We start from the raw sequence: 19,066 nt of genomic DNA on the forward strand, positions 1-19,066 counted from the left end.
TTGGTCTGGTAAACTTAATACCTTAGCTATTATGTATGTCTTCATCCCTGCAGATGGAGATGGAAGGTGCCTGTTTTTGCTGGGGGAACATGTTCACAGATATTGTAGAGGACAGCCACATAAAATAGGAATGTGAGACAGGGATAAGGAGTAGCAAAAGTAAGAGAGCAAACTTACCCCTGACCACAGCTACCTGTTCCTGTTCTAGACACCAGCATGAAGTGAGAGACTCCACCTTCCTCTGTGCTATCCATGCATTGCAAAGAGTGTAGGAAGGGTGGGGGATGTCATGAAAAGTCACAGGGAGTTGAACTCCACCCCCACCCCCCTCAAAGTTCTCTGTCACAGACAGAGGACTCAAATGAGAGACAGTCTCCTCTCTCTCGCTGCTTGCTGAGCTTTGGGAAAAGGCAGAAGCAGCATGAGTCCTTTGTTACTTCTGACCTTCTCCAGTACAAAGTGGTTCTGGTGAGTCATAGGGTTGACTGAAAATAATGGTGAGAAAAAGTAAGAATATCGAAGTTGTTTTTAAGGGGGAAATGTCATTACTAGTTGACAATCAAGTTTTCATAATTAGTCATGTAAAACTGTTAAGATCATGTTGAAAAGCCACTTTAAGACTGAGTTACTGTTGACGAATGAGCTCAAAGTAGCAATTATGGAAATAACATACTAATATATACCACCTTTTTTTGGGGTGGGGCAGGATGACTGTCTTGTAAAGGTGTGGTATAATACTGATAGTTGGAAATCAGCAGTTGCCTCTCAAGTTACAACACCAGAAACAACCACACAAGAAGTGGGTTTCTCATTTGTTTATTTGGTTCATCCTCGGTCTGTGAATGGATTTTCATGGCGAAAGACAAGCAACTATATGCCACGGTGAGGATGATAACTACTTCATATTTTAGTTACTACAATTTTTTTTCAAAATTCACATTGTGCCTCTAAAGATTGTGCCAGCTTGATTTAATTAGCCATGGTTGGTTAATTATTGGGCTAGGTCTATGCAGACTTTCACTGGTAGTGAACCTAAAATCGGTAAGATTATATATTCAGCACCCTGTTGAATTATGGATCTGTATATCTGAAGGAAATGTTGCTTGCTGAGTGAGTCATGTAGTATGCTTTTTTAGAATACCACAAGTACTATGTGAAATCTCTGTCATGGTGTACAGCTTCATGAACCAGTCTATCCTCACTTACTGATGGTCTGTCATGCCACACTTTGGCAACATTGAAATCTGTCCTGAAAATTTGTTTGAGACTAAATCAATTATCTCAAGCCATTTGGATGGTGTTGGTGGGCCCACAAGTTCCTTTAATGTAGTAGTAGCATGTGATGTTGGCAGATCCATATCTGGCCATCTTTTCACTCGCCACTGTTGCTATCAAAATCCAGCTGTACAGATGGTGATCCAGACATGGCTATTGAATGAGAGACAGTTAATACATTACATTTTTCCTCATAATGATCACACATAGTTGTAGCAAACACATGTAATATTGAGGTTTGTGGGATATTTTTCTTCCTACCAGTTTACATGGATGAGTTACATCCAAATATATTTGGCTTGAAGCTTATCTCAGAGGCCTAGTACACCCAAGCCCACTCTGGTTTGAGCTACCCAAACATGCACCATACTCAGGGCTGGCCCTCTCATGAGGCAGGGTAAATCCCTCACCTCAATTGGCGCAGTGGGAGGAGTAGTGGATTGCATGCTTCCACCCCCACCTCTGTTGTGTGCCACCCACCCTCGCACTTCACTCTCTGTCCCTTTGCTGCTGCTACCCCCCACTGTGTGGATCCCTTCAGAATGGGTGAACGCATGGCTAGTGGGCAGGCGGGTTCTCTGAAAAGTCGCGTCAGCCAGAAAAGCATCTGATGCAACTCTTCAGAGAGTAGCAATAGGATGGGAGATGCAGTATGAGACATGGTGCCAAGGAGGGAGTGAGCTGGGCTGGAGGGAGAAAGACTGGTGGGTGGGCAGGCAGGTGGTGGTGAGGGGGATGGATGTGGCATGTGGTGGTGGGAGATAGACACCCAGGGAGGAAAGGAGAGATGGGAAGAAGATGGATGGGCGGGGGAGGGTGGGAGATGGATGAGGGGAGAGGGAGATGCAGAGGATATGGCAGGTGGGAGGGAGACAGGCATGGGAGGGAGACAGGTGCTGTGGGTACTGGGGAGGGAGATGGGCATGACAGGCGGCAGGGAGGGAGATGGATTCAGTGTTGTCAATGGCAGGCGGTGGCGTGTGTATGTTGTCCCACCTCAGCCTTCAGCAACTGGTGGTTTGCCTTGTATTTTTTAAAAATCTGAGTTTTTAGAGTTTTGCACCAAATTCTGTGCAATATTTCTTTCAAGCATTCATCCTCATGCATGTGTTGTCTAAAACAACTGACTTTAAACCAGAAAATGTGGCCTGTTCTGGGTAATAGAACTGTGTTGTATTCAGAAATCGTGGTCTCTGAAAATTAGTGATGTGTCTTTTTTTTTAACCACTTTTTGTTTTAGTGGTGCCGTATGTAATGTACTTTTGACATGCTGCAAAGATAATATATGCCGTCTCTGGGCAGAGACTCTGTTGCCCAATGATAGTTTACTGTATGGAGGTGGATACAGCCATTTGCCTGAACCAGTGAAGTTAACTAATAACTTTAAGAGGAATGCTTCTAGTAAAGAAAGCATGAAAAATGCTTTAGAGGTAAGAAGCTAAGCTTACCAGATGTGTATAGTTTGGGTTGTATCCAGTTGTAGACCCAGTGAAATGAATGAGACTTAAGTTGGACTAACATTGGATACAACTCCATGTATTCAAATTGACATCCAGACTAACTTGCTTAGTGTTAAGAAAATAGCAATCTTAAATATACTCATATAACATTTAAATAATTTGCTACTGTGAACAGTACATCTTTGCATAAACATTTATTTTTGATAAAATACATTAGCTGTAATTCATGAAATGATGTTCAAATGCTGTTAAAATGAATGTTTCATTGTACAGATAAAAAATTGTAGAAAATATTTTTTTTCTGCATTTGAATATTTTATATGAACAGATTTACAGTATTCAAACTCCCCACAGTTAAATCTAAAGCCCTTTCGACGGGGAAGAAGAAGATCAATAGCACTTGCACATACTGGATACTTGCCACATCAGCAAGATCCTCATGAAGTTCATCGAAACACTCCACTGCAATCAAATGCACTTTGCCACTTTCATATTGCTGCCAGCATCAATCCAGCCACAGGTGATGAAGAATGCAGACTTGTAGTATAAGTGGGCGCTACTCAGATTTTCCTGTATAAGACATTTTTTATAATGGGTTGTATCCAATATTAGTCCTACTTAAAGTAGACCCATTGGAATTAATGGAAATGAAGTTAGACTTACATTGGATATAACACAATGTTTACAAACAGTCTTTGTTTCAAAACTGCTGCAAGAGGAATATAATTATGCCATGAGAATTTGATGAATTCTGATGCAAATCCTAGCATGGTTTCAGATCATGAATGTTGTCTGTCACTGCAGATTATTAACAGAAAATAATCAATGTTAACTGGATTAAGACAGTGGAGGCAATTTAGATTGACCAAAGATCAGACTGATCCAAATTGGAGTGTGATGTGGGAGAGAAATAATGTAACTGATCTCTCTTGCTAACTATCAAATAAAACTAGGCTATGTAAGCCACATAGATTTTGGTTATCGTTAGGGATGGCGGAGAATTTCTCCCCGAATCTTCGGGGGGCCAAGCGCCAACGCATTCGGCCCCCCGAAATCGGCGGTGAAATTCTCCGCCCCCCCCCCGGGATGGGACTTAACTTTGGCGAATGTCCCTCCCGGCGTCGGGTCCCGGTGGCGGTTTGGCGGCGGTTCGGCGCGGGCGGGGGCAGCGGCCGGTCTCCTGACCGGCTGCCACCGCTGCCATTGCAAAAAAAAAAAACGAAAGTAAAAAAAAAAACCCGTGATAGGCTACGTAACGATTTACGTAGCCTATCACGGCTAGATTTCCAAAGTCAGCTGTGATAGGCTACGTAAATCGTCACGTAGCCTATCACAGGTGACTTTGAAAAAGAAAAAAAAAAGCGTGTATGCAAATGGCGGCGGCCCACGGGCGCCGCCATTTGCGTTCCTTATTTTGGCACATCTAGTCTACGTAAAGATTTACATAGACTACGACGAAAATAAGGGCACGCTATTTGCATTGCCCTTATTTTCGCCGTAGTCTACATAAATCTTTACGTAGGCTAGATGTGCTAAAATAAGGAACGCAAATGGCGGCGCCCGTGGGCTGCCGCCATTTGCGTACGCGCTTTTTTTTTTTCCAACGTCACCCGTGATAGGCTCCGTGACGATTTACGTAGCCTATCACGGGTGACTTTGGAAATCTAGCCGTGATAGGCTACGTAAATCATCACGTAGCCTATCACGGGGTCTTCTTTTTTTTTTTACTTTTTGTTTCGCGGCCGGGGAGACGGGGCGCTTCTCCCCAGCCTGAATTTCAGCCGGGCGAGGCGGGAAGCCTCCCCTCCGGCCTGAATTTCGGCCGGGCGAGGCAGGAAGCCTCCCCCCCTTTGCCTGAACTTCGGGGGGAAAAGCTAAGCACCTCCCCCCCCCACCGTGAAGCCAAGCTGCGAAAAGGTAAGTGACTTTCGTACATCCCTAGTTATCGTATTAGTTACAATTCCAAGCTATGTTGTATTAGATGGTTATAAGTTACATGTGTAATTGTTGAGGTGAGTGGGTGGCTGTTCAGCCTCTGGCACTGAAGAATCAGATGAGATATTACTCTGTTCAGTATATTATTGAATTTCTCCTCTGCTCAATGAGTACTCGAAGTGATGTACAGATACACTGAAGCACAATATATTTAAGTAGACTAGTTGATGGAATGTTTTAAGGAAACATGTTGAAGTAAAAATTATTACTATTGTAATAGTTGAAGAGCAGTTATTTTTAATAGCCAATACTCAAAGGACAACATATTTAATTTTGCACACCCGAAGGGGCTTTGTTTCTCAAATAGCAGGCCTTCCACATGCTGCATGGCAAAACCTCTTTGGAAAATGAAGGGAATTTCAAAAGCACTTTACTTTATAATGTAGGGTTCTGCTGTTCAAAGAAAAAGCCAAAATTCCCAGTGGCATGTCCCAAATCTTGAGGTGCACCTAAAAGAGCCCGTTGGATTTCAACCATGAGTCTTTGAGATTTGTATTGGGAGGGTTTTTTGCTGAGGGGGAGGGGATCTATATTTAACTTTAGATATGCTTTAGTACTAAAGAAATAGATGTATAGCTTCAATCTATGCTTTATTGCATAGTAGTGTAATTGCCACAACTTCTTATGTTTCAGCAAAGGCCTGCAGCAATGATGGTCTTAGGACCTTATATCCAGTGGTGTCCATGCTTCAGTGGAATAGACACTTTGGCAGAACAGATTCCCCCTTCGCTATGCAACCCTTGTGTGCCTCCCAAATTAGCTCTGGAGGGTTGAGAGACACTCTGGAGCAGATTTGCAGGATGTGTGGGGAGATGCAGGGGAACAGAGGAAGGGAAAGTCCCATTGCTTGAGTGGAAATCTACTCTCATGATGCTGGTTGGAGCCCAAGTTAGTTATTCATAGTCCTGTGAATGACTTTGCCCTGCTAAACAGAGATAGGACTCTGTTAAAGAATGTGGCAAAAGTCTCTCCTTTTGTGTCTGCTGGTGAAAAAGAGGATAGGATTAATTGTCCTGTGATTCCAGTGGATGTGTGTTTATGTCCATCTTTATTATAGGTAGATTTGAGTGAATAAAAAGAGAAAATGATCTAAATATGTGTTACTTCCTGATTTAAATACAAATTTACATTTTTGCTTGCAGACATTCCTTTGCTCCCTTCCATCATGTCTCTGAGTCTTAGTGAAAGTGAAGAAAAAAGTGGGCCTTTTGTCGTGCACTGGCTAAATAATAAAGAATTGCATTTTACCCTATCAATGGAAGTCTTTTTACAACAGCTTAAAAAGAACTTTGAGCATATTTCTTCAGAGGCCAGCACTGAAGAATCTAATCAGATGGATATAAAATCTGATGGAGGTAAAGTGCATGCTATTGGTATATCTAACCCTTTTAAAGAAAACGTTAATTCTGGAATAGAAACTAAATATTAAACAACTGTATGGCTTAGCCAATATTTTGAACGTTACATAATTGAAACCGATTTTTTAATCTGTTTGGATTGTTTCTAGAAAAATTAAAGATACACACTTAAAGGCAGTCCCAGTTGGGCTAGAGTCTAATGTATGTACATATCTTAATTCTTGAAGCCATGACCATCTATATTTTGAATAATTCCCCATAATCTTTCTAAATTGGACACTCCGTACTCACAGAGCAAGAAATAATCTCATGTAGGCATGGCTCTGTTAGAACACATGTCACTTTCCCATGGCTTATATAGAACACTGCTATACCCAGCATAGTGTAAAGTGACTTGTATTAGGTGAGTTTGGGCAAACCAATGTTACCTTACCTTACCACACCACAAAAGGTTTTGTGAAACTAAAATGACACTTAGAGATCCCAAGAGAAAAGATCAGGAGACATTATAGCAAAGAAAAAACAAAGCATTTCTAATGAAGTAAAGCCGTTAAATCACAAAGTTACTTCAGGAGGAACTGATTCTTAAGCATACTGTAGATCCCAGATGGTTATAAGCACTAAATCTTTCAAGCAGTTTGGACAGCTAAGTGGTCATAGTACATACATGCATGCACATACATCTGCTATCAAGAGTTCCGATTTCTGTTGAACCTACTGCTCTTAAACATTTTAATTTCACAGGCATGTTTTTCAAGGATTGTACAAATGTTATTGTGCAAAAAACCCAAAGCTTGTAGTAAGCTGGGATAAATGCTACTCACAAATAAGAAGTTGCATTGACCAATAAACTATTAATTCAACGTAATTCAAGACCGTTTGGTTTCATCCCTATAAGAACCTTTTGAAGTGCCTGATGAGCTGTACCTACACTCATATACCCAATTACCTGTGAATAAGCCCTATTAAACTCAGTGGAGCTTACTTCTGAATAAAGATGTATAGGATTGTGCTGTGCATTAGCCATATGCTATACTATATTATGTGAATATTCCTCTGTTTTGAACTGTGTGATATAATAGTGGATTTTTACAGATTTTATGTCTGGCTTCTCTCAAATAAGGAAAGGTCAATGGGTACAGCTTTCCAGCACGTATTCAGGGATTTTGGGGGAAAATGGGTTTTCTAAACCTAGTTTGTAAATTGAGAATATTCAGTTTGAATATCTGACACATTGTATGAGTATAGGCGATGCCAGTTTTATTAGAATTATTTGTTATAGAAAATGCCCCCCCCCCATCATGTTACCTATAACTGTAAGTATGGTTTTAATGTGTAAATTTCTAGTAACTTCTTTTTATTCCACAGAAACTGATGACAATAGTGAAGATCAGAAAGGAAATCAAGAACAGAGAGAACTTACTGATGAAAAACCAGTTCCAAATCCAGGCTGTGTTCCCTTATCTTCTGCTGTCATTGATCATGAGATTGAAGTACAGCTGTCTGAATGGAATAAAAATGCAGACATGTTGTTTAGTATTCATCCTATGGATGGATCATTGCTAGTATGGCATGTTGATTGGTTAGATGAATACCAGCCAGGCATGTTTCGCCAAGTACAGGTATTGTGACTTTTCTTAATAAAATAATAAAGTAGTTTTGAAGTTTAATTTGATTCTAATTCTTCTTTCTCTCCCCTTTACAAAAATATGTTTAGGTGTCATTTGTTTCAAGGATCCCTGTAGCCTTTCCTACTGGTGATGCAAATTCGCTTTGCAGAAGTATAGTGATGTATGCTTGTACCAAGAACGTTGACCTTGCTCTTCAACAAGGCAAACAAAAACCATCTAGCCTTGGGCATTCCTGCTCTATGTTAATCTCTTCAGGCCATAATAAACCATCCAACAGCTTAAAATTAAGCATCTTCACTCCAAATGTTATGATGATTTCCAAACATGCAGATGGGTCTCTAAACCAATGGCTTGTCAGTTTTGCAGAGGAATCTGCTTTTTCAATTGTACTCAGTATTTCCCACAAATCACGATATTGTGGACATCGTTTCCATCTTAATGACTTGGCTTGTCATTCAGTACTTCCGTTGCTACTTACAACCTCTCATCATAATGCAATAGGGACACCAGTTGTTGATAGCACAAAAGAGACACCCTCAAAGCTTCACAGTAAAGGCACTGCAAGCACATCGCAGGATCACACTGCTGTTTACAGTGAACTTATCCTTTGGAGAGTTGATCCAGTTGGGCCGCTATCTTTTTCTGGTGGAGTTTCTGAACTTGCACGAATAAATTCCCTTCATGTATCTGCTTTTTCAAATGTGGCATGGCTGCCTACCCTAATACCTAGCTATTGCTTAGGTAAGTTTTATTCCTTGTAAATAAGAATTATGGAGGCTGCAGTATAAACACAGTTCTTAATGATATCTGAATAAAAATATTAGATGAATGTATTGGTACCCTTTATTCTTTGTATTTAAATCAGACTGTTCATAATTGCCTTTAGGTGCATACTGTAACTCACCAAGTGCTTGCTTTGTTGCAAGTGATGGTCAACATTTGAGACTGTATCAAGCTATAATAGATGCCAAAAAGCTTCTCTGTGAACTATCAAATCCAGGAATTTCTGTAAGTAAAAGCTAACAGATGTGTGCCTTATATAATTTCAGTAATGTTGCCAGCTAAATTCACTTGAGCAACTATTCAAAGCATGCTTAAATTTGAGTTACAAATGAAATCTACAGTGGCATAGCATTTCTGAAGGAATTTATTAATATCTCAACAACTTGTTACATGTTCTATTAACTTTTAAGAGAGCTTTGGCTATTGGGCGGTATAGAAATGTAATTAATAATAATAAACTTGTTGGGTAAACTGAACTGAATGGAAACTTTGAGACAACTGGTTGAAACACTCTTTCGTGTTTGGCATATATGTTGTATGGTGCCACTACTGCACTATAAAAGCTCTAATCATACTACCTGCTGCCTGCCTGCCTACCTAGGGCAAGCATTTTCATCCTAACCAAATCAGGTGAACTGCCCAGAGAGCTTCGGCTATTGGGCGGTATAGAAATAAATAAATAAATAAATAAACAAACAAACATCTGAAATTGGAAACTGAATTGTAGTAGTGTGTGCCAGCTGCTGTTACTTTAAGAACTGCTAGGTATAAGGAACCTGAATTGTCTAGCATTTTGCATTCCTTTCCACTGACCCAGTATTTAATTATGGTAACTTTTATGAACACGCACAACTCTCTTGTCATTCTGCGTGGAGGAGAGCTCCATACAGATAGAAGGAACCCCAAAGTGCACATGTGGAATTATCTTCAGACAATTAATAAAATCCATTTTGAGTATTTTGGTAAGCATGGAAATTCCGGATAGTACAAATCAAGTATTTTTTCAGGCAAACCATCAGTGGCCCTGTAATTGTCTAAAGTGCAATGACTGGATTCAGGTAGTTTAAGATTAGATGGTTACGACTAGGTGGTTTAATTACTTCTACATGCTTCCTAAATGGTGAGCAGATGTGCTGTCTTCATAGTTTGTCAGTAAAAAAAAAGCACAAGTCCTAGGACTCAATTAGACATGATTCCCGACTTTTGTGTTTTATTTTAATGGATAGTTTTGAATTTGAGATGGGGAAGGGGTGTTTCCTTTGCTAAAAAAAACTCTGTGGGTGTGAAAACAGCTGTGATACTTTTTATTAGAAAAAAACACAGGGACAGTGTTAAGTACCATCACCATCCCTAGGATATGCGCAGAGAAAGTAGCAGCACCTTTGCATACATCCTATCTGATTACGCTGAGGTTCAGACAATGCATTATGAAATAAGATGACTAAAATGAATGTTATTATTACAAAATTGTTAACTACTGACCTTTGTTACTAACCTTATAGAAATATGTTGGAGAAGTTTTCAACATCATAAGTCAACAATCTACAGCTAGACCAGGATGCATTGTAGAGTTGGATCCCATTACAGAGCTGGTAAGGCTTTTGCACCTTTTGAGTCCCAGAAACAAGATATTCTTCGCTAACTCTAGCAAAGTATTACTTATTTTCAAGATTTCCTATCTGAAACCATGTAACTTGAATCTAGAAAGAACTTTGCATTTTAATGGACTGTATCCAAAATACCCTATCAAAACTTGGTATTTCGGACAGCCAGTGATATTGTAATCACTATATTATATTTACATGTGTGTGTATGTTTTTTTAATTTAGCATGGTGGGAAAATGCAGTTACTTCACGTTTTTCGAGAAGAATTCATTTTGAATAACCCAGAGAATAGACTGCCTGAAAAAAAGACCATGTTACCTGACTCTGGTAAAGCATATATATGTTTAGTATGAAATGATGATGATTGTGTAATAACCACTTCGTGTGGTTTGTAGAATTGCATTTAATATTGTGAGGTTTTACTAAAACAGAGACCCTAAAACTGATTGTATTCTAGGATCTGGTAATTAAATGGATTTCTGTCCCATGAGCCATAGGCTTCTAACATTCTGTTAATATTTTAGAGAGAAATAAGTCATTTGGTCTTCTGGGTTCATTGGGATGGAAAATCTTTGACAGCTACCTTGTGGATGTGAACTTTTGTGGGGCTGTTATGTATTTTTAAAATAGTAATTATTTCCGAAATTGTATGCTAAGTGAATTTTCAATTTTATTTTTTTTGTATTTTGGCTGGTGCTTGGCAGAGTCCAGTGGGGCACTCACGCCCCTGCCAGTTCCCTTCTGCAAGCAGAGGGCCCCACCTAGGGATGTACGAAAGTCACTTACCTTTCTGCGGATTTTGTTGATGGTGGGGGGGAGGCGTTCCGTCCCTCCCCCCGGAATCCTCGACAGGGGGGGAGGCAATCTGTTCCTCCCCCCGGAATCCTTCACGGCTGGCTGTGCTCCGCGGCAGCTCCGCGGAGCAGCCGACCAAGCCCAGGCCAGAGCCGCCTGCAGACGGATTTCCGGTCGCGGAGGGCTCTGGGTAAAAAAAACAAAAACCCGCGTACGCAAATGGCGGCAGCTACGGCCGCCGCCATTTGCGTTCCTTATTTTTGGCCGTCTTAATCTACGTCAATATTTACGTAGACTATGACGGCGAAAAATAAAGGGGAACGCAAATAGCGTAGTGGATGCTATTTGCGTCCCTTTTTGATTCACCGTTTTAGTTACGTAGGCTAAAACGGCGAATCAAAAAGGGACGCTCATAGCGCCCGCTACGCTATTTGCGTTCCCCTTTATTTTCACCGTCATAGTCTACATAAATATTTACGTAGACTAAGATGGCCAAAAATAAGGAACGCAAATGGTGGCGGCCGTAGCTGCCGCCATTTGCGTACACGGTTGTTGTTGGTTTTTTTACCCGGCTATGATATCACGTCGTTGTTTTTTTTTTTTTTACAAGACAAGACTGCAAAGGGCAGCGGTGGCAGCTGCTCGGAAGACCAGCCGCCGCTGCCGCCCGGAACATCTGCCCCAGGTAAGTCACGTCCCGGGGGGGATCCACGGGGTGGCGGGGGTGTGGCAGGCCGTTCCGCCACGGAGTTCAGGGGGGCTGAATGCACTGGCATTCGGCCTCACTGAGATCCGTGGCAGAATTCTCTGACTCCCTACCCACCACTCATGCAAAGGGGATTTATTGCTGCCTTGTGGAAGCCCTGGAACAAGAGGAAATGCTTGTTTCTGGAAGGAGGCAGGTCAACAGAGCTATCTTATGTGACTTGTTTCAGGTTGCCCTGGAAGCACTAAATTGATGCTGTGCAAAGGGTGGAAGCTGCTTGTACAACAGAATTGGTGGGGAGTAAGAGAATCAGTGGGGGCATAAGCGCCCTGTTGGATCCTGTCCTTTGTGTGAAAATTCAAGTTATTATTACCAGTAATAAAGAAAATAAGATGTGTAAGGTCTGGTCTACATATATAACAGAATGACGTGATAGAATCCTGAGGTGGTAGAATGGACTGTACCACTTCAGGCTGTAAGTGGTAGGTGCCATTTTTGAACATTCCTTTTGAGTTTAAAAACAAAAAACACTTCCCTGGAAGCAGTTACCCTTTGTTGTGTTAGTTTTTTTTATTTTATTTCCAGAGAGTTTATTACATGAGGGAAAATTCAAAAATTGAATCTCACCTATGATCTGAAATAGTCTGTCACCTCAGAATGTTATCATGTAATTACCACCAGAAAATCTTAAATGGGAAATCTAAACATGTGGCCTTTTGTTTCCTTATACCAAATAGCAGTACCCTTTGCCACATTTAGGGCTGCTGTTTTAAATTCCTCAGAATGTGAAGATGCTAGAGGCATGTATAGATTAAAGCTACTATTCAGCAGTGCTGCATTGTCACAACATGAGTAATCATTTATATATACATTAACAGACTGGATTGAGGCAGTGCAGCCCAATTCCATGTATGTTTACTTGGACGTAAGGGCCAAACTAAACATGATGCTGTATGCTATATGTCAGGTTACTTTAATAGCAAGAGCAAAGGGGATATCCAATCTTGTATATTTTTGTATTTTTATTTTATATATCACCTTGACAGGGTTCTACCTAAAGATTGTTTTAAATAAAAATAAAATAAATAAAAATATAACCTGGACTGCAGCACATGGGAAGGGGATGTTTTACCCTTTCTTCCCCAGCTGTGATCCTGATGAAATACCTCTCTCTCTCTCTCTCTCTCTCTCTCGTGCGCATGCACACACACCCACACTGCTTTTTTTCCTAAGGTCAATAGCTGTGCTGGGCATGGGGGGATGATTTTCATATAGTATGATCTCTAGTTTGGCCCTAAGTCATACTGATTTCAATGGGGATTACTCTGAACTGAGCGTGCATAGAATTGTGCCCTCTCCCTCTTACTAAGGAGTAGGTCCCATTGAAATAAATTGTACATGTTTTTATTTATTTACTTTCTGTGTTTGTATGCCTCATTTGAGGGCTAGCCCTCCCAAGGCATCATTTTGAAACATCAATACTATAAAAATTGTGATAATATATTATGTCACAGCCCATTGTAAATAATTATAAAACATTGACACAACAGTTAAAACATATAGAAAACAATGTATGTTAATTAAAAGCAGTTTAAAATAGAGCATTAGAGTAGCAACTATTTAAAACAATCAAAAGCACTATAAGTACTAGTTAAAAGCAGGTTGAAATAAACTTCTTCAAAACCTGCTTTAAAACCTGCAAAATAGGGGCAAAGTGTATTTCTCCATGGGGGGAGTTACATAAACATGAGGGCTCCAGTGAAAAGCCCTTCTCTCTAGTTTCTGCTAGCTGAATACATCTTGATGGCAGGTCCATAAGCAAGGCTTTCCAGTCTTGGGGGCAGGACAGGGTTGTATAGGTGCAAGCAGTTCTTCAAGTAAGTTGGCCCCAAACCATTTAGGGCTTTGAAGGAACAAACAGGCAGCCAACATAGCTGTTACAGAATAGAAATGATATTATCTGACCACCTGGCTCCACAAGCATCAGGTCACTGCATTCTATACCAACTGAAACTTCTGAACCATCTCTAAAGACAGCCTCATGTAGAATATATTACAATAATCTAGTCTGAATGTAACCTGGGCTTGTGTAAAAGACCTACTTTCTCTAGATAGGGTTGTAGCTGGAAAATTGGCCTAAATTGGTAAAAGGCACTCGGGGCCACTGATACACCTATGCCTCCTTAGACTGCACCAAATTCAGGACGACGCCCAAGCTGCAGACTTGGTCTTTTAAGGGAGTCTAGCCCCATCCAGTTCCAATTACAAATTTCCATCTAGATCAGCAGGGCTCCCATTCCGCAATGTCTGTCCTAGGTGGATCACCTTGTTTGCCCTCATCCATCCAAAAACTGCCTTCAGTTTTCAGGGGGTTTGTATCCTCCATGGGATGAGTAGATGGAAAAGAGGTAGAGCATTTAATAGAGCAAAGGGAATAACATAGTAATTAATTATTTCAATTACAAATTGTTATGTTGTAATAAAAACAAAATATCTTTATTTTTACAGGATATCAGAAAAATGGGTTTTCTGAAAAATTCTATTTAATTGTAATTGAATATACTCAAAACCACTCACTATTACATATGTGGAAATTGCACTTGAAGTCCATACCAGTCTCAGTGGGTAGGTTCTTAATATTTGTAATATAAATCATATGAAACACATTAATTTCTTGGATACTTCATTTTCTCATTTGATTATGACAGGGTACAATATGTTAAATATTAGTATTACTGCAGTGTTGTAGCTCTGTGATCTATTTTTGTGCATTCTTTTTCAAATGTACGCAAGTATGGAATTTGTCTTTGCCTCAGACTCTTCCCAAGTTTGGTTTGGGGCAATTTTAGTGGAAAATATTTGTGAAGAAAACAAACTTTTGAGTCTGTACCTAAGAAGCAATGGACGAGTTCTAGCCAAAGAGACGCACTTTTAAGTCCCATAGATTTTAATAGGACAACTAAGCACATACTTAGCTCTCTTCTGTTTAAACTAATTGCATGCAGAAGTTCTTAACCTGGCTGATTGAGTGTTGCCTAGTATAAAAAAAGAAGCTTAAAAGCAGTTAATATTTGCTTGGTGACACTAACTTAATCAAATCAATATGGCAGCATTCTTTGGAGTAAAGTATTGCATTCTGCAAGATGCTGTACATGGCATAATATTTTCTGTGCAAGAAATACCTTACAATTACTTTCAGATTTTCTGTAACTTGCGCAGGGCTATCCAATTTTTCACCATACGTGAGCAGTGTTTTAGTGTGCAATCCTGATCCCTGCAACTCTGATGGCTGGAGGGAGTTAGCATGATGCATTGGTGTCTGTCTTCTGGCCTTGGCCCACAGACACAAGCCCTGCCAGTGGGTTGGGGGTAGGGGCTCTGCTGTGCCTGGGTGTGTGGAAAACTGCCACTGGTAATAGCAGGTGGAAAGCCCTGAAATGGGGTGTTCCATGGATGGGAGTGGGGATGAGCCAGCTTTGGATCCCTATCAGCTATGCCAGCCCTGGAGGTGGCATAGCTAATCCTCCCACCCCCATTGCTGTCAATAGGAAGGGGGTTGTAAATACATGGATCTTGACCTGCCCCTCCCCCCGCCACATCCTTACAACCTCTTCGTTACTCTCCCCAAATCTGATTCTCCCACATCTGAAAGAAACATGTTCTAACAGCATAACTAATTTGACTATTAGAGCAAGTTGTAGTTTGGAGATAGTGAGCAAAGGGAAGTTCATGGTCTGCGTGTTCTTCCTATGTAGTTACAATACACAGTTAGCCATGTTGGGAAGCTGAAAACCATAAGGATTGTTCCTTGCCAATGTAGTGTCATTAATAGAAACCTAATTCACAGAATACTACAATACTAAACAATAAGTTTTAACACTTTAGTTGTAAGACTTCCTGTACCAACAGATATGTAAAGCATGGTGTTGTTGTTGTTCAGTCGTTCAGTTGTGTCTGACTCTTCGTGACCCCATGAACCATAGCGTGCCAGGCCTTCCTGTCCTCCGCTCCCTCCCGGAGTGTGCTCAAATTCATATTTGTTGCATCAGTGATGCTATCTAGCCATCTCATCCTCTGCCGTCCCCTTCTCCTTTGGCCTTCAATCTTTCCCAACATCAGAGTCTTTTCCAGTGAGTTTTCTCTTCTCATTAGGTGGCCAAAATATTTGAGCTCCAGCTTCAGTATCTGTCCTTCCAATAAGCAGTCAGAGTTGATTTCCTTTAGGATGGACTGATTTGACCTCCTTGCAGTCCAGGGCACTCGTAAGAGTCTTCTCCAGCACCACAGTTCGAAAGCATCAATTCTTCCGCGCTCAGCCTTCCTTATAGTCCAGCTCCACAGCCATACCTTGCTACTGGGAAAACCATAGCTTTAATTATACGAATCTTTGTCGGCAAGGTGACGTCTCTGCTTCTTACTACGCTGCCTAGGTTTGCCATAGCTTTCCTCCCAAGGAGCAAGCATCTTTTAATTTCATGGCTACAGTCACCGTGTGCGGTGATCTTGGAGCCCAAGAAAATAAAATCTGTCACTGCTTCCATTTCTTCCCCTTCTATATGCCAGGAAGTGATGGGGCCAGATGCCATGATCTTCGTTTTTTTAATGCTGAGTTTCAAACCAGCTTTTGCACTCTCCACTTTCACCCTCAACAAGAGGCTCTTTAGATCCTCTTTGCTTTCTGCCATTAGGCTTTCTGGCATTCTTAATTCCAACCTGTGATTTATCCATCCCGGCGTTTCTCATGATGTACTCTGCATATACATTAAATAAGCAGGCGACAATATACAGCCTTGTTGTACTCCTTTCCCAATTTTGAACCAGTCAGTTGTTCCATGTCTGGTTCTTACTGTTGCTTCTTGACCCTCATACAGGTTTCTCAGGAAACAGGTAAGGTGGTCAGGCACTCCCATCTCTTTAAGAATTTGCCACAGTTTGTTGTGATCCACACAATCAAAGGCTTTAGCGTAGTCAATGAAGCAGAAATAGACATTTTTCTGGAATTCTCTTGCTTTCTCCATGATGCAGCGAATGTTGGCGATTTGATCTCTAGTTCCCCTGCATCTTTGAAACCCAGCTTGTACTTCCGGTAGTTCTCGGTTCACATACTGCTGAAGCCTAGCTTGTAGGATTTTGAGCATCACCTTGCTGGCATGTGAAATGAGTGCAATTGTACGGTAGTTTGAACACTCTTTGGCATTGCCCTTCTTAGGAATTGGAATGTAAACTGACCTTTTCCAGTCTTGTTTCCACTATTGAGTGTTCCAAATTTGTTGGCATATTGAGTGCAGCACTTTAACAGCATCATCTTTTAGGATCTTAAATAGCTCAGCTGGAATACTGTCATCTCCACTAGCTTTGTTGTTAGTAATGCTTCGTAAGGCCCACTTGACTTCACTCTCTAGGATGTCCAGCTCAAGTTCAGTGACCACACTATCATGGCTATCAGGGACATTCAGATCTTTCCTGTATAGTTCTTCTGTGTATTCTTTCCACCTCTTCTTAATCTCATCTGCTTCTGTTAGGTCCCTGCCTTCTTTGTCCTTTATCATGCCCGTCTTTGCACAAAACGTTCCTTTGAGATCTCCGATTTTCTTGAAAAGATCTCTAGTCTTTCCCATTCTATTGTTTTCCTCGATTTCTTTGCATTGTTCATTTAAGAAGGCCTTCTTGTCTCTCCTTGCTATTCTCTGGAACTCTGCATTCAGTTGGCTATATCTTCCCCTTTCTCCCTTGCTTTTCGCTTCCCTTTCCTCAGCTACTTGTAAAGCCCCATCAGACAGCTACTTTGCTTTCTTACATTTATTTTTCTTTGGGATGGATTGAGTTGCTGCCTCCTGAACAATGTTACGGACCTCCATCCATAGTTCCTCAGGCACTCTGTCTATCAGATCTAATCCCTTAAATCTATTCGTCACCTCTGCTGTATATTCATAAGGGATATGATTTAGGTCATACCTGAATGGTTTAGTGGTTTTCCCTACATTCTTCAATTTCAGCCGAAATTTTTCAGTAAGAAGCTCATGATCTGAGCCACAGTCAGCTCCAGGTCTTGTTTTTACTGACTGTATAGAGCTTCTCCATCTTTGGCTGCAAAGGACATAATCAATCTGATTTCGATATTGACCATCTGGTGATGTCCATGTGTAGAGTCGCCGCTTGTGCTGTTGGAAAAGAGTGTTTGCTCTGATCAGCGTGTTCTCTTGGCAAAACTCTATTAGCCTTTGTCCTGCTTCATTTTGTACACCAAGGCCATGCTTGCCTGTTATCTTGGTGATTTCTTGACTTCCTACTTTAGCATTCCAATCCCCTATGATGAAGAGGACATCTTTTTTTGGTGTTAGTTCTAGAAGGTGTTGTAGTCTTCATAGAACCGATCAACCTCAGCTTCTTCGGCCTCAGTGGTTGGGGCATAGACTTGAATTACTGTGATGTTGAATGGTTTGCCTTGGATTCGTACTGAGATCATTCTATCGTTTTTGAGATTGTACCCCAGTACTGCTTTTCCCACCCTTTTGTTGACTATGAGTGCTACTCCATTTCTTCTAAGGGATTCTTGCCCACAGTAGTAGATACAATGGTCACCTAAATTAAATTCGCCCATGCTTGTCCATTTTAGTTCGCTGATTCCCAAGATGTCGATGTTCAATCTTGCCATCTCATGTTTGACCACCTCCAGCTTACCTTGATTCATTGATCTGACATTCCAGGTTCCTAGACAATATTGTTCTTTACAGCATCGGACTTTCTTTTCACCACCAGACACATCCACAGCTGAGTGTCCTTTCGGCTTTGGCCCAGCCGCTTCACTCTTTCTGGCGCTATTTGGAAATTCCCTCTGCTCTTCCCCAGTAGTATATTGGACACCTTCCGACCTGAGGGGCTCATCTTCTGGCGTCATATCTTTTAGCCTTGTGATATGTTCCATGGGGTTTTCTTGGCAAGAATACTGGAGTGGGTTGCCATTTCCTTCTGCATTAAAGCATGGTAGCTGTTGCATTACCACAATCTCACAGACATGTTAAGTTTATGTTGCTTAAATAGGTCAGCATAAATCCCAAGATGGGACTAGATCTTGAATTTACTGAATCTTTATAACGTTTTCATAAAACAGATTTTGTAGTGCTTCTAAGTAAAATGTTCCCTTCTTTTAGATGAAAAAAATGACTTAAAGGCATCAGAAGCAGCATCACAAGAAGAGCTTTATTCTTCTCCAGATCAAGAGAAGCGCCACTGTTATTTTACAAAGAAATATCAAGCCTGCAAAGAGAACCTTCAGAGTACTAGCCAGCTTGCTCTTTCTTCAGAAATTGTCTATAGTCAAGAATTGAGTTTACCAGAAGGAGTGGAGATAATAAGCATTAAACCATCAGCAGGTTTGTAAATCATGAAAAAGCAGAGCAGAAGAGAATTGACCTTGGGTTTACTTGTACTTCCTAACTTTCAGATTGTCTTCCTAAT

General features: G+C 40.9%; 1 protein-coding gene across 5 annotated transcripts in view; it reads left to right on the plus strand.

Annotated features, from left to right (window-relative positions):
• Nucleotides 1–19,066, plus strand: part of DMXL1 (Dmx like 1) — a 133,213-nt gene that overhangs the window by 36,269 nt on the left and 77,878 nt on the right. For 3 of the 5 annotated variants that reach the window (XM_084833929.1, XM_084833932.1, XM_084833934.1), the window contains 12 exons: nt 707–882; nt 2,516–2,705; nt 3,090–3,255; nt 5,873–6,085; nt 7,457–7,710; nt 7,806–8,460; nt 8,606–8,727; nt 10,005–10,094; nt 10,332–10,434; nt 11,513–11,587; nt 14,117–14,233; nt 18,760–18,981. In XM_084833929.1, coding sequence (XP_084690055.1) covers nt 707–882; nt 2,516–2,705; nt 3,090–3,255; nt 5,873–6,085; nt 7,457–7,710; nt 7,806–8,460; nt 8,606–8,727; nt 10,005–10,094; nt 10,332–10,434; nt 11,513–11,587; nt 14,117–14,233; nt 18,760–18,981 — 2,383 coding nt within the window. The remainder of the gene's footprint in view (nt 1–706; nt 883–2,515; nt 2,706–3,089; nt 3,256–5,872; nt 6,086–7,456; nt 7,711–7,805; nt 8,461–8,605; nt 8,728–10,004; nt 10,095–10,331; nt 10,435–11,512; nt 11,588–14,116; nt 14,234–18,759; nt 18,982–19,066) is intronic. The other 2 variants (XM_084833930.1, XM_084833933.1) reach the window with 1 other exon arrangement.

This window comes from Heloderma suspectum, chromosome 2, assembly GCF_057233095.1.
Source record: "Heloderma suspectum isolate Gila_16-S chromosome 2, 16-S_ref, whole genome shotgun sequence".
In the NCBI taxonomy this organism is placed as follows: domain Eukaryota; kingdom Metazoa; phylum Chordata; class Lepidosauria; order Squamata; family Helodermatidae; genus Heloderma; species Heloderma suspectum.